The following is a 12,830-nucleotide window of genomic DNA, read 5'->3' on the forward strand; positions in this document are numbered from 1 at the left end:
CTCCTTGGGTGTAAGATCTATCACTAAGCAACATGTGGCTGCCGGGGAATTACGTAAAGTAACTTGGGGACAGACAGTCACATCAAACACAGAGGAGCTGACACCAGCATGACAACCACTCTAGAAGAGGAGTTTACTAACACAGCAGGGTCCTTTGGCGAGATTTAACAAGCAAATTGTGCAGAGGGTAGGGGAAAAGTTTGCAGAAATAAAAGTGTGATATCTGCCTCATCCTGCAGGAGTGGAAGTCAACAGAATATCTTTCCATAAGGAATTATCTATTTAATTATATTTCTAATAATTCAATGGAAACCAAAAGCAAAGTCCATAGGAAAAATTAAAAATAAAATACAATGAACACAGAAACACATTTAAAAGAAATAACACAAAAACATTCAAATTGCATAATAAAAATAATGAAATATTTCTAATGTGACAAGAAACATCAATAGGTTAAAATAGAGAAAAGCTCTCAGACTCTCTAAACAAAGTCTAATCGTATGCTGTAAGATAAACACCTAATACAGAAGGACTCAGTGACCTTAAAAACAAGTTGAACAAAGACAATAGGAAAATGCAAATAAACACAAAATTGCAAAAATGTTGCAAAAGCATCAAAGTAGGACTTAAACCAAAAAGAACTATAAAACCATTAAATGGACTAAAATCGTCATGTAAAAAAGATGCATGAGTCAAGAGACTTAAAAGGAGAAAATGATGGGAAAAGGAAAAAAAAACCCAACAACTGAAGACTTCAACACGTCTTAGACTCTAATCAATCAAATGGAAAAAATTTAACTATCAAGTATGTATCTAACATGAATGATAATGCATTTACTAAATATATGTTAATAGAAATTTTCTTTTCAAATGCTCATGGACTGTTTGTACAAAGATCACATAATAGGCTAAAGCATAACTTCAATAAATCCTTCAAAGAAGGAACTCTACAGGTTTGGAACTATACATTTTCTAACCAAATTCACTAAAGCAATACATTGATGACAAAAGCTTAAAAATCAATTTCTGTAAGTTGAAATATTGTGTATTTCTTAAATACATAATAACTATAATGTCAAAATGTTTTGCATGTTAACAAAAGTCTAAATGAAACAAAATTAGAAGTCAAATGGCAAGTTGAAAACAGTATCTTCAACACACATGCCAGCTAACAGCTAAATATCCTGTTTTATGTAAAGAATTCTTGAGAATCAACAAAATAAGTAAACTCTCCTGAAAAAAATTGGCAAGTGAGCTCAGCAGGTAACTCATAAAAGATGAAGTAGAATTGGTAATGATTTATGAATGCAATTTTCTTAACGACACTAGGGAGATTATGATGGATGAATATTTTCTTTATACTTTTCTGGATTTTCCAAAATTTCTGCAATAAAAATGAGCTACTTCATATTGACAATAAAAATTAAATGCTTTAATGTGCATTACATTTTCCTATCTCTCTGCCTGTTACACTATCACTGTGTCATGTACACTGTCCAACTCCACTAGAGCATCTATCATGCCATCTTATAATCACTTCATCAATTATTTCATTCTCTAAACTCTAAACCTATCGGGAACAGCAGCAGTGTCTTTATTCATTTACTCACAGATTCATTCAATATCTACAGAGACCCTCCTCTGTACGAAGCCCTGAGGCACATGCTGGGGCTATAAAAGTGAACAAGAATTAGGTTCCTAGCCCTGATAAACTTTACATTTTGTGAATGGAAATGGAAATGAAATAAATGTAGAAAATTAAATTCATTTTGTGACTGGTGTTATGAAGGAAATAAACAGAATGTTGTGATGAAGAGTAAACAAGAGGGAGAGAGTCTACCTAGAGTGTTCAGGAGAGACCTCTAAGGAAGGGATAATTAAGAGGAGACCAGGAGGATGAAACTGGCAAATCAAGGAAGAGGTGGTGGAACGTGCAAAGGCCATGAGTCAGGAAAGAGCTCGGGGATGATCTGGGAACATGAGAATGAGACCCTGGTGTGGCTGGGATATAGTGAGGCATGAGGCAAGCCTGGAATGTTAGCTTCAGGTCAGATCACATGAAGGCCTTAGTAGGGACTTAGTAGGGAGCTCACATTTTCTTCTGTTACTGAACAAATTGAAGCAGCAAAGTGACATACTCTAATTGACACTTTAAAAAGATCATTTTGGCTATTCTGTAGAAATTGACTAGGAGGGGGTACACCTGAGCAAGAATGAAACAAACAGACCTATCTGTTGGCTACAGCAGTGACCCAATCAAAAGATGACTGAGGCTTGGGCAAAGGTGGTGGCTCTGAAGAATAAAGATGTTGATGGTTTGAGAGGCATCTTCAAGGGAGAGATGAAAATAACTGCTGTCAAATTAAGAGCGGAGGAGTGAAGAAAAGAAAAATTGCAATGACAACTCTTCAATTGAAGGCCTGAGATTCTAGGCTGATTATGGTGTTATTTACTGACATTGGGAAGATGAACATGTGTGCATGGGCAAGCCCGCAGGGCTACGTCAAGATTTCTCTTGGCCATGTTAATTCTGAGATGCCAATTAAACATCTTATTGGATATATTGAGTAAGAAGCTGGCATCATATTCTGAAGCTCATGGGTGATCTAGGACCAGAATTACAAATGGTGGCAGATTTGGCATCTAAATGTTGTTTAAAGCTACAGAACTAGATGAGGTCACCTTGGAAGACAGAGTGCACAGGTCAAACAGGACTAGGGCCCGAGGCCAAGTGCTGAAAGCCCAATAAAGGACTTCTTAGGATGGCGGGGACTGGAACTTGGTTTTAGGTAGAGAGGAATGAGTCAGGGAAACAGCATAAAATACAAGGGGATGAGGAATCAATGGAATAAGGTTCCAGAGGAGGCAGGAGTCAGCTGGGATCAGGAGACCAGGGGAGATACGTATCATTATTGACCAGGGCGGGCACCTCATCAACTAAGACTGAATGATAATGAAAACAGAGAACTATAACCACGATAATAAAGGCCAACCATATTAACCTTTTATTAGTAGGTGGTCTCAATCTAGCCTCTCAGCAGCCCTGAGATGGGGGACCAGCTGAATCACCAAAGCTCAGTAAGGAAGCCAGAGGTGGATGTAGGACTGAGGCCCTGGTCTCCTGGTTCATGGTCCAGGGCGATGTCCACTCCCAGACGTTAATGAAAAGCAGTCCAACTCTCACTGTCAAAGCACATGGTTGAGTAGAATTCTGACTGTTTTTTTTTTTCCAGTTAATCGAAGTTCAACTCTATTAAGCTCCTCTAACACTCTGTTTCTCACATCATCACCCAGTATCTAACCTATATCGTAATTATTAATAAACATTCCGTGAAGGAACCCAAGGCTGGTCATGAGAGGATGGATGTGTGACGGTGAAACAGACATTTCTTCACTGATCTCTCTCCTTTCTTTTGCAGAAATAAGAATTCTATAATGAGACAGACAATCTTTTATTCATCAGAATTCCTCTCGGGAATTTTTTTTATGAAAAGCGCTGGGATAGGTGAGACTTCGGTTTCTCAAATATGAGAGAGTAATATTGTATAAGAAACAAGGGGAAGAAGGTTCTGGTTTTTCATGAAATGAATGAACAGCTGTCAAATACTTATAACGCACATAGTAAGATACCAATAAATGTTCCTGTTAGTACTGCCCTTATTCTGGGGAGAGGGATGGGGGAGTGGAGAGGGAAAATATGAGGAAATGGTGGGAGAGGGAGAAAGCAGTGGACTGCCCAGTGGAACTGTCCTTTGTGCTGCCCACTCCAAGTTTCCACTGAAGTTCAATAGACTCTTTGATGTGAGTGATGACAGGCAGAAACTGATAGAGGCTGGGCTTTGGGTCCATGCAGAGGTACGTGGACATTAAGAGACACATGTGGTTGCAGGAGCCATGGAAGCTGGGGGAGGTGGTGGGAAGAGAGTGCAGAAGCCTGGGTGAAGGAGACCCTAACAGCCCACAGAATCCTTGATGAAGGCTCCAGACTCATAAGACATTAGAATTAAGGTCCATGGTATGTTTCCAACAAAAGGCAGGCCCTGGATGCAGCTGAGAATATCATACCTCCCAGAACAGATGGGGAATATCCTCCCCATCATTGCCAGGCTGCTTCGAGCAGAATGCTCACAAAACCTACAGGAGTCAAGAGGGTCCTGTTCTGGGCATGCAACTCCAGAGTTAAGATGAAGAGAAAAAAAAAAAGTCATGCAAACTGCCATGAGATAGAACCCTCAGTACAATGCCAGAAGAGTCAAGAGCTACAGCACAGACACAAGGCTGGGGATATCAGAAACTGTGCCAGGGAGGCCACCATTCCTCCCCAGAAAGGAAAGAAAAGGCAGGCAGGCCCATGGTGAATGGGCTTGGATGCTCAAGGATCCAACCGGACTCGCCTGCTGACGCACGTCCCCTGAACACTCAGTCTTGCAATGGGGCTGACTTGCAGGCACACGTCCAAGCTTCCAGGGACAAGCACCAACCCCGGGGAGCACAACGCCAGGCACTGGAGAGGGAGATCTCCCATGGTGGCTAGACCCTGCCCCCAAAAGATTATGGGGTGGCAGGCCTCAACCATGGAGAAGCAATGGGTACTGGGAGTAAGCTGGCAGGGTCAGCCTCTAGAAATCACTCCCTTATCCATGCTGCATGCTTTCTTGTTCTGAATGAGATCCTGGCAATGCAAATTATCACGGGGCAGCGCACAGGAAAGCAGCATTCAAACATCAGAGACATTCAAACATCAGGAGAGATGTGAGGGCCCCCCACCCCAGAATTCTCACTGCTGATGAAAAAGGAGGAAGCCCTCTCAAAGACACGGAATAGCAGAACTGAGCTTCATCTTTTAGGGTTCAGGAAAAGCAGCTGCCAGAGCTGCAGCTCAGCCCCTAGGACCAGGTTCCCAGCTGACAAAATTCTGGGGAACGTGGATCACTGGCATCCTCTCTTCAGGTCAGAACGTGCCCCAGGAGACATCTGCAGCTTTGGGTGGAGATGATCACTCCATCAATGTGCTTCTGGCGTGGGGACCCTGGTCAGGAAGACTACCTGGTACTAGCCAGCTCCCATTCCTGGGTACAGGCACCACAAAGGGACAGGGTGATGTCAAGACCTTTGTGATAGAAAGACCTGCCCGGTGTTCCAAGGCGAGGGAGAACGGTCATCCTCAAGCTGAGCATGCTCAGAAGGAAACTCAAACCAAGGCCCCTGAGGAATGAAAGCCAGGAATGGAAGAGCCAGAAGAATGAGTGAAAAATTGTGGAGGCTGCTCTAGAGCTGTCTGTTCACAGAGGGCAGGGAGGCAGGGGTGGAAGGGACACAGAAGATGGCTCTCAGTGATGCTCCATGTCAATCTACAGAGGTGAGGACACAGAGGTGCAGGGACTGGAGCAGAAAGCCTGGGCTGAGAACCCCAACTTCCCTGCAAGACATCCTTCAACCCCAAGGTGGCCATGTGTTCCTACTATCAAACACACATTCCCCAGCCCCTACACCCTTAGAGGCCTCCTGGTATTGAGGGGATGAAGTTTGCACAGAAAGGTGCCAGCTTCTCCCAGGGTGGGAGCTGCTGGGCAAAACCAGGAAGTTGTCTCCCAAGGGAGGCTCAGAGATGAGTAACCCATAATCCCTCCAAAAAGTAGGTTGTGTACCTGTCTGGGGAGGGTGTGGGTATGTCAGGACATGGTGTAAGACACCTGGCATTTTATGCCCACTTTTGTAGTCCTCAAGCAGAGAAATGTATACAGCACAAACTTCAAGGGGCTGCAAACATTTTTTCAGAAGATAAGAGATAGAAAAATGTTGGCTCTCCAGAACTCCTCTTCGGAGGAAGACCATATACATTATCATGGGGGAAGACTTCCTAAAGTGAAATTAACAGACACTCTTTTCCCTTTCCCACACCAGCCCAAGGAGGCCTGTGTAAGACAAGGAGAGGGGTTTGCTGCTGAGCGAGGAAGGTGTGGGTGGGTAAGAGAGAAGGGAGGTAGAGGGAGCTCCTCCCTGTGAGGCACCCTCCTGGATGGTGCATGAAGTTACCAAATCCACAGAGCACCAGATGCCAGAGGAATTCCTGAGAAAGACTGGGCTTCGAGTCCAGCTGAGTTCAAGTCAGGGGAGTCTGAAATTTCAGGGTTCTCCATAGCACTTAGAAGTGCTGAATAAAAGGTAATTTCACCAAGGCAGGTGATGGAGAACAGAAAGCAAGTGGCTGCAAAATTAATTAAAGTTCTTTTTTTTTAATATTAGGACAGAAAAGTTCAGAATCATTAGAAACGTGAAATAGAATTACTGTCACCTGGAAGGAGGCAGCCATCTGAATCATGATTGCAGTCACACTGGATGAGCCCTGTCCTCCCGAGAGGAGGCAGGCGTGGGGGTGGGGTGGCCCTGCTGAAGGTCTGCTGCTAGAAAGCCCACTGATAAGAAAGATGAAATTTCTCTGTTTATTACAGGGCCACTGTGAAATATGATTTTAATAAATGAATACATAAGCCATCAGGGTCTGAAGCCCAGCACTGCTGAAAACCAAAATGGTATTGAGTCTATCGAATCAGATGTGCAAAACCAGAGCTTGGGGGCTGATGAATTTTCAAAAGCATTTTGCAAGTATCTTTGACCCTCCTGATATGCCCTGTTTTCTCTCCCCAGATGTAGATGTAGGTGGCTGTCCCTGTGTGTGCGGTGAGTCTGGAAGCAGCAGGCTGGTGTGTGTGCACCTGAGGGTGTTTCACTGTGTTTGCGGCCATGGGACTATCCATTAGCGGCTGTGTGTGTGTCTCTTCTCAACTGTTGCTTTCAGCACATTAGTGGATTTTTCACCACAAAGCTCAGAGCAGAGGAAACATAATGTATGTAATGACACCGTCATGGCCAACAAGCTGGGGATCAGAACATTGTCCCAGATGAGGCTACTATCACGGGGCCTGCTCAGAACACAATCACAGCAGTGTTTCTTTAAAGAAGGCCTTCTTCCTCCATCCTCTTCGTCTGTTCTTCCCTCTCTTCCTCCTCCCACCCTTCCAACAATTGCCGAGGCCCTGGCAAGCCTGGTGTGTGCTACCTGATATGATCCTATCTCATTTAACCCACAGACCAACGCTTCATCGTACCCACTGATCTCTCCACTTTACAAACCAGAGAGCTGTGATTCAGGATGGTGGTGGAATAGAATCCAACATTACACAGCTAGTGAGCAGAACAGTCTCAGAATGGGCATGATTTTTTTTCTCTAAAAGCAAGAAACTGGAGTCAGAGGACCCAGGTGGGATTATGGGACCTCAACTTACCAATAATATCCCCTATCCAGGACATGCTGCTGCACAACACAGGAGCTACTACCAGATAAATGAGAGGCAACATGCTTACCACAGAGCTGGGGCAGAGGAGGTGCCTAGGAAATGCCCTCTCTTCCCTCCACACCCCGTCAAAGAGCGTGGCCATCAGTAGGTCTGTCCCTCTCCTGGGCCACTTCTCTTGTTCTTCATACTTGCACCTCTGGCCCCATTTGCACCAGACTCTAGGTAGGGAGTTTCCAAATGGAAACCTAAGGCCTCCCTGAGGGGACCCATGGGCTTATAGAGACACTTGACGTTTATACGAGTGAAACAGAGGGGGAATTTTAGGACCAGGGCATCAGGGCTCTGGCCCCAGCTTTGCCAATGATTTGCTGTGTGCTTTTGAACTTCACTGTCCATTTCTGGACCTCAGCTTTATTACCTACATCAGAGTTCAGCAAACTATGGCCCAGAGGCCAAATCTGGTCCATCACCTGATTTTGTACCATTAAGTTTTAACTGGAACACAGCCATGTCCATTCATTCATATGTTGTCTACAGCTGCTTTCACAGCACATCTGAAAGAACTATATACCATGGATGCTGAAGTGAAGGATACCTAAGAATCTCCTGACCCCTCACTTTGCCACCCTCAGGTTCATCTCCTGCTTCAGACCCCAGAGAAACTTCTCCACAATGCAGATCTGACTATGTCACTTTCTCACTCAAAGCCTTTCAACAGCGGGAATGGGGTTTAACTGCAAATAGGCACAAGGGATCCTACTGGGGTGATAAAAATGTTCTAAAGCTGGCTTATGGCAATGGTTGTGCCACTCAATAGATTTACTAAAAATCACTGGATTGCATACTTAAAACAAGGGGGTTCTACGATATATAAATTGTAATTTGAGTTTAAAAAAGGAAAAGAAAAACTTTCAATAGTCCCAGGCCAAGATGACATGGAGCTGTCCCTCTAAGCGTGCTCTGTGGGCTGGTGGCATCCTATACAGTGTTTGTGCTATCAGTCCACAACGAGATAAAAGGCATTTAGAAACTGTCAGAGCAATTTGGTGTTGCTGTGGCATTTTTACTGCGGTTTGTAAAAGTACTGGTTCATAATCAGTTGAGAAAAAGCTTGTCTTTCATCACAGATAGTTTGAGTAGCACCACTCTGGACTAGAGAATAAATTTAATCTCCTCATCCCCATGACCTACTCATCCCTGTAGGCTTAGCTCCCACCATATCTCCTTTTCAACCTACCTGGAAACAACCTAGAGTTTCCAGACTCTGCCAAAATCTCTCACTCACTTCTCCAGTCCATGGCATGCACTACCTTTTCAACTCAAATGCCTTTCCCTGCCATTTTCAGTAACTATTTATTCATCCTTTAAGACTCACCTGTCATCTCCTCTTAGAAACCATCCTAATTGTCTCACCCTCAAACACCGTCTTCCTCAGGCGCAATATCTAACTAGTTATCTCATCTCTCTGAACCTCAGTTTTTTCATCTATAAAACAGGCATATTAATAGTATCTCCCTAATCCAATTGTTGTAAGAAATTATTTTAGAATTTTATATAATTTGTATTTTATAATTCTTATAATTATTTTATAATTTCAATGTCTACGTTCCTCCAGCATCTTGTCAAATCCACATGCATCCCCCTATACTGTAAGTGTTTATCTATATATCAGTCAGTCTCCTGTATTGGCTCACCTCTGCATCCGCCAGGTCTAGCTAGGATCAGCTCCGTAAACACAAGTTGAACAAGCGAGTAAGTAAATGAAGTCCTTTCTAGACCTAAACTCTTATCAGGGCAAGAGGTATATAGATTTATAACTATGGTAAAATGCCATACCTGGTAGAAATGTGGCCAGAAGGTGCTGATGGCAAGCTCTGCCTTCACCCAGCCCTCGGTGACAACTCCAGACACGTTCCAGACGGGGTTCCCCTGGGGCCCGCCATTCACCTTCACATAGACGTTCAAGGCCCCCGGGCTGGACCTGTCGCGGCTAGAGAAGTAGTAGTGGAAATCGATGCAGTGGGTGTCATTCTCCTTCAGAGTCGGCAGGAGAAGGTGAGCCTTCTGGCCAGAGGCCCTCCCGGAGCTGTTCACCATCATAAAGGATCCTGGAGACCCACAAAGGGGGCGGGACGCAGAGACAAGGAGAGAGAAAGAACATTCTTCTGAAAATCAGTCATACACAGAAACACAGTGGCCGGAAATCAAGTCTCTCTAGGAGGGCCTGGTTGATCCTGAGGAAGCCACATTTCCTCTCTCAACTTGAGTATCCTGTTCTGTAGCTAGGAATAAAAAATCCTACTCACCAAGGCAGTTTTAAGAATTAAGAGACAGAAACATGTATGGAGCATTTCTACAAAGTAAACATTCCACAAACATTTACAGAAAAAAAAAACATTAAAACCAGTAGCTCCTACAGGAAGCATGGAATAAAAACCCAGGAATTTAGTTAACTGCAACCTCCATGGGTGAAATGAGGTGAAATATAACTTCATTCAAGCTTGGGTTGTCTCAGTGGAAGCAGGAACTCTACAACACTCACGTGCTGTTCTAACATATTCCACCTGGAGCCCTGCATTAGTATCAGGAATCTATCAGAGGAAGGCATATGAAAAGTACAGCATATTCAAGTCAGCAAAGAAAGCCTTCAAGAAATGAGAGAACCAACTGAAAGATGTTCAGCCTGAAATGGAGGGTAAGTCATACTTGCTAAGCATGTAAGGAGTACCAGTATGACGCTGAGTATCTTATTTATGAAGTATTCAATTGAATCTTCAAAATGACTCTGGGAGATGGAGGGTTATCATTTTATTTAAAGACTGAGTGACTCACTCTGGGCCACTCAGACAGGGAGGGATGACACCCAGATGATCTCCAACCTCAAAATTTATGCTATTTTTACTATTTGCAAACAACATGACTGTTATTTGCAAGCATTAGAAAAGCCTATCTCCTAGAAAGGAGGTGAGCCTCTTTGGAGTTACTTTGTCCGATTAAATGGTTGCTTCTAGTTCTTCACCCCTCCTAGGATATATGCCCTTAGCTTTTTGTCTAGGCAGTCCCTCCCAAAAGAGGCACAGGATGTGTCCCCATCCCACGACTTTGGGCACCATTTGCTTTGGTCAAAAGGATGCCAACAGAATGAGGCTTGAAACGTGCTTGCCTTGTTGGGCTTGCCCTCTGGCACTGCTGGCACCTTCCATGAGAAGAATGTGCCCCCAGTAGCCACTGCCCTTTCAGCCTGGGATGAAAAACAGATGCATGTGGAAGAGAACTAAGCTCAGTGGACAGTGAAGAAACAAGCCATGCTACCCAGGCAGGCGGAAACACAGCCACATGGCCAACAAGCCCAACCTGGATCAGCCAGTCCACTCTGGATGCTCAGACCCAGGAGTGGGAGGATAAATGCTCACTGCTGCTTGGCACGGAGTTCCCTCTTGGTTTGTTAAGCACCATTACTGTGGCAATAGCTAATTGATGAATGTTGCCTGAGAGAGCCGACTTAGGCAAGAAACCACCAGGAGGCACATTTCAGTTCAAAGGACCTCTTAACAAGTAGAAAGGATACAAAATGGGATGGACTGCTGGAGAGACACAGTGCGTTCCCCATCACTGCAGGTGGTTAAACAGAGCCTGGACAAATTGAGGAGATGACTAAGGAAATTTCACAATCAACTGTGAAGGCTGAACTCTGTGACTTAAAGAGTCTTATGATGCTACGAAATAAACTGCATCATAAAACACTCAAGTGATTCTGGAATGAATATTCACACCTAGAAAACCACTGTTGCTTTGAAATCTTATTTTAGCCACTAAAATCTTCAATCAGAATGAAACCTTAAGACTCCTTATCCTCAACCAAGATGAGCCTCTTCAATAGCTGTAACTAGCCTCATTCTTTCACCCTAATACCAAAAAGACTAACAGCTGCCAGATACTACGTGCTGGGCAATTCATATCATGTTGGGGTTCTAGAGGGTACCAGTCATTCGTAGCTTGTCTCTTTTTGGTTCAGAACAAATTTAAAAATAGACACAGGAGAGAGAGTGTGTTTGTGTTCAAAATCTCAACTTTACTGTTTACAAAGCTGGATTAGAGAAAGTAACTTGAACTTGAGGCTTGTTTTCTTCCCTGACCCAGCATGCACAGCAGCTAGATGATCAAGGACTCTTTCCTTCTGACTCCACCCAGATTTCTAGGGCTTATCCCCAGACTGAGCCAGCAAGAAGCAAGGTGATAAAGACAGAAACATGAATCAGACTTTGGACATCCCACCAATCAGAAAACTCACCCACCCCCTGGGGTAGGAGCCACTGCAGGTGAAGCAAAAGTTGTATCTTCCTTGTGTTTCCAAGAGGATAAAGCTTCCTAGTTTATGGCCAGGCAGTAACACAGGGCACATGGAGAGCTGTCCCTTGTCAGGTGTTATCTCCAGTCATCATAACCTCCCACTAAGGCAGCAAGGAAGGAACCACTGCAGGGGGGAAAATGAGGTGCTGAGAGAAGTCAGCATCCATGTCCGTATCTGTTTGCTGACCTACATCCCACAGGCTTCCAGAAGGTCTCCTTGGGACAGAGGAGTGATGACCCACAAGACCCATAAGCCCCTGGCCACAGAAGGGGAGCACATCTACAGGTAGGGAAGGCAGCCTGTGAAGCAGGCAGTGTCTGGCTTTCTCCACTCAGAGCCCTAGGATGCCCCATGGACATTTAAGCTTCTAGCCTCCTGCCAGTTCACACCAGGCTTCTTCTGTCCACAGCAGAAAGTAGAGAAAATTTCTCTTACACCAGCTCAGGTTTCCACCGCTTTGCATCCCAGCTCTGCTGGTGAAGCAGGCTCACTGAGGAGGTGGAGCCATTTAACGTCCATCCACCCAGCAAGTCTAGGAATCCCTTCCATCTTGCTGTCCCCATGACTATTAATAGAGATGATACCATTTCCCTGAAGGTAGGAGCTGGTGAAGGTGCTTGGTCCTCCATCAAGTCTCCACGCAGCAGAAACTGCTGGTCGATTAGCAAACGTGTCCTCTTTGTTCTGGGCACATGGCTGGACCATGTTCCCCAGCCTCCTTTCACAGTTTGATGGGACCATGTGTCTGGGCTCCAGCCAACGGGACCTGCGTATGAAGTGTGCCACTCTTCCAAGCCTGGTGCTTGAAAGCTGACCACCCCTACTACCACCCCTGACCCTCATTGTTCCATCCTCCTTTATATCATTCTTCAAAGGATGATTCTCGGACTGGCAATCTCAGCATCACCTGGGAGCTGCTAAGAAATGCAGACTCTGGGGGCCCCACTCAGGTCTACTGAATCTGAATTTGCATTTTATTAAGATCACTACTGGGGCAAAAGGCATGATATCCAGTGTGTCATAAGCACCAAAAAAAAACCCAAAAAACAAAAAGATCACCAAGTAATTTGGATGTACATTAAGGTTCTAGAATCACTGCTCCATTGTCCTTTTCCCATCTACCAGCTGAAAGTAAGGGATTTTAGGAGCCTAAGTGACAACAAAGCCACAAAAGGAGTCCA

The 12,830-nt window shown here is 44.5% G+C and overlaps 1 protein-coding gene across 19 annotated transcripts in view; it reads right to left on the bottom strand.

Annotated features, from left to right (window-relative positions):
- PTPRT (protein tyrosine phosphatase receptor type T) overlaps positions 1-12,830 on the bottom strand; it is a 1,148,549-nt gene that overhangs the window by 620,278 nt on the left and 515,441 nt on the right. For all 19 annotated transcript variants that reach the window (XR_012061742.1, XM_072944247.1, XM_072944255.1 and 16 more), the window contains one exon: positions 9,135-9,406. Coding sequence is in view for 18 of the 19 variants with exons in the window: in XM_072944247.1 (XP_072800348.1) it covers positions 9,135-9,406 (272 nt within the window). In the remaining variant the exon portion in view is untranslated. The remainder of the gene's footprint in view (positions 1-9,134; positions 9,407-12,830) is intronic.

The sequence above is a fragment of the Vicugna pacos genome, chromosome 19, assembly GCF_048564905.1.
Source record: "Vicugna pacos chromosome 19, VicPac4, whole genome shotgun sequence".
Taxonomy (NCBI): Eukaryota; Metazoa; Chordata; class Mammalia; order Artiodactyla; family Camelidae; genus Vicugna; species Vicugna pacos.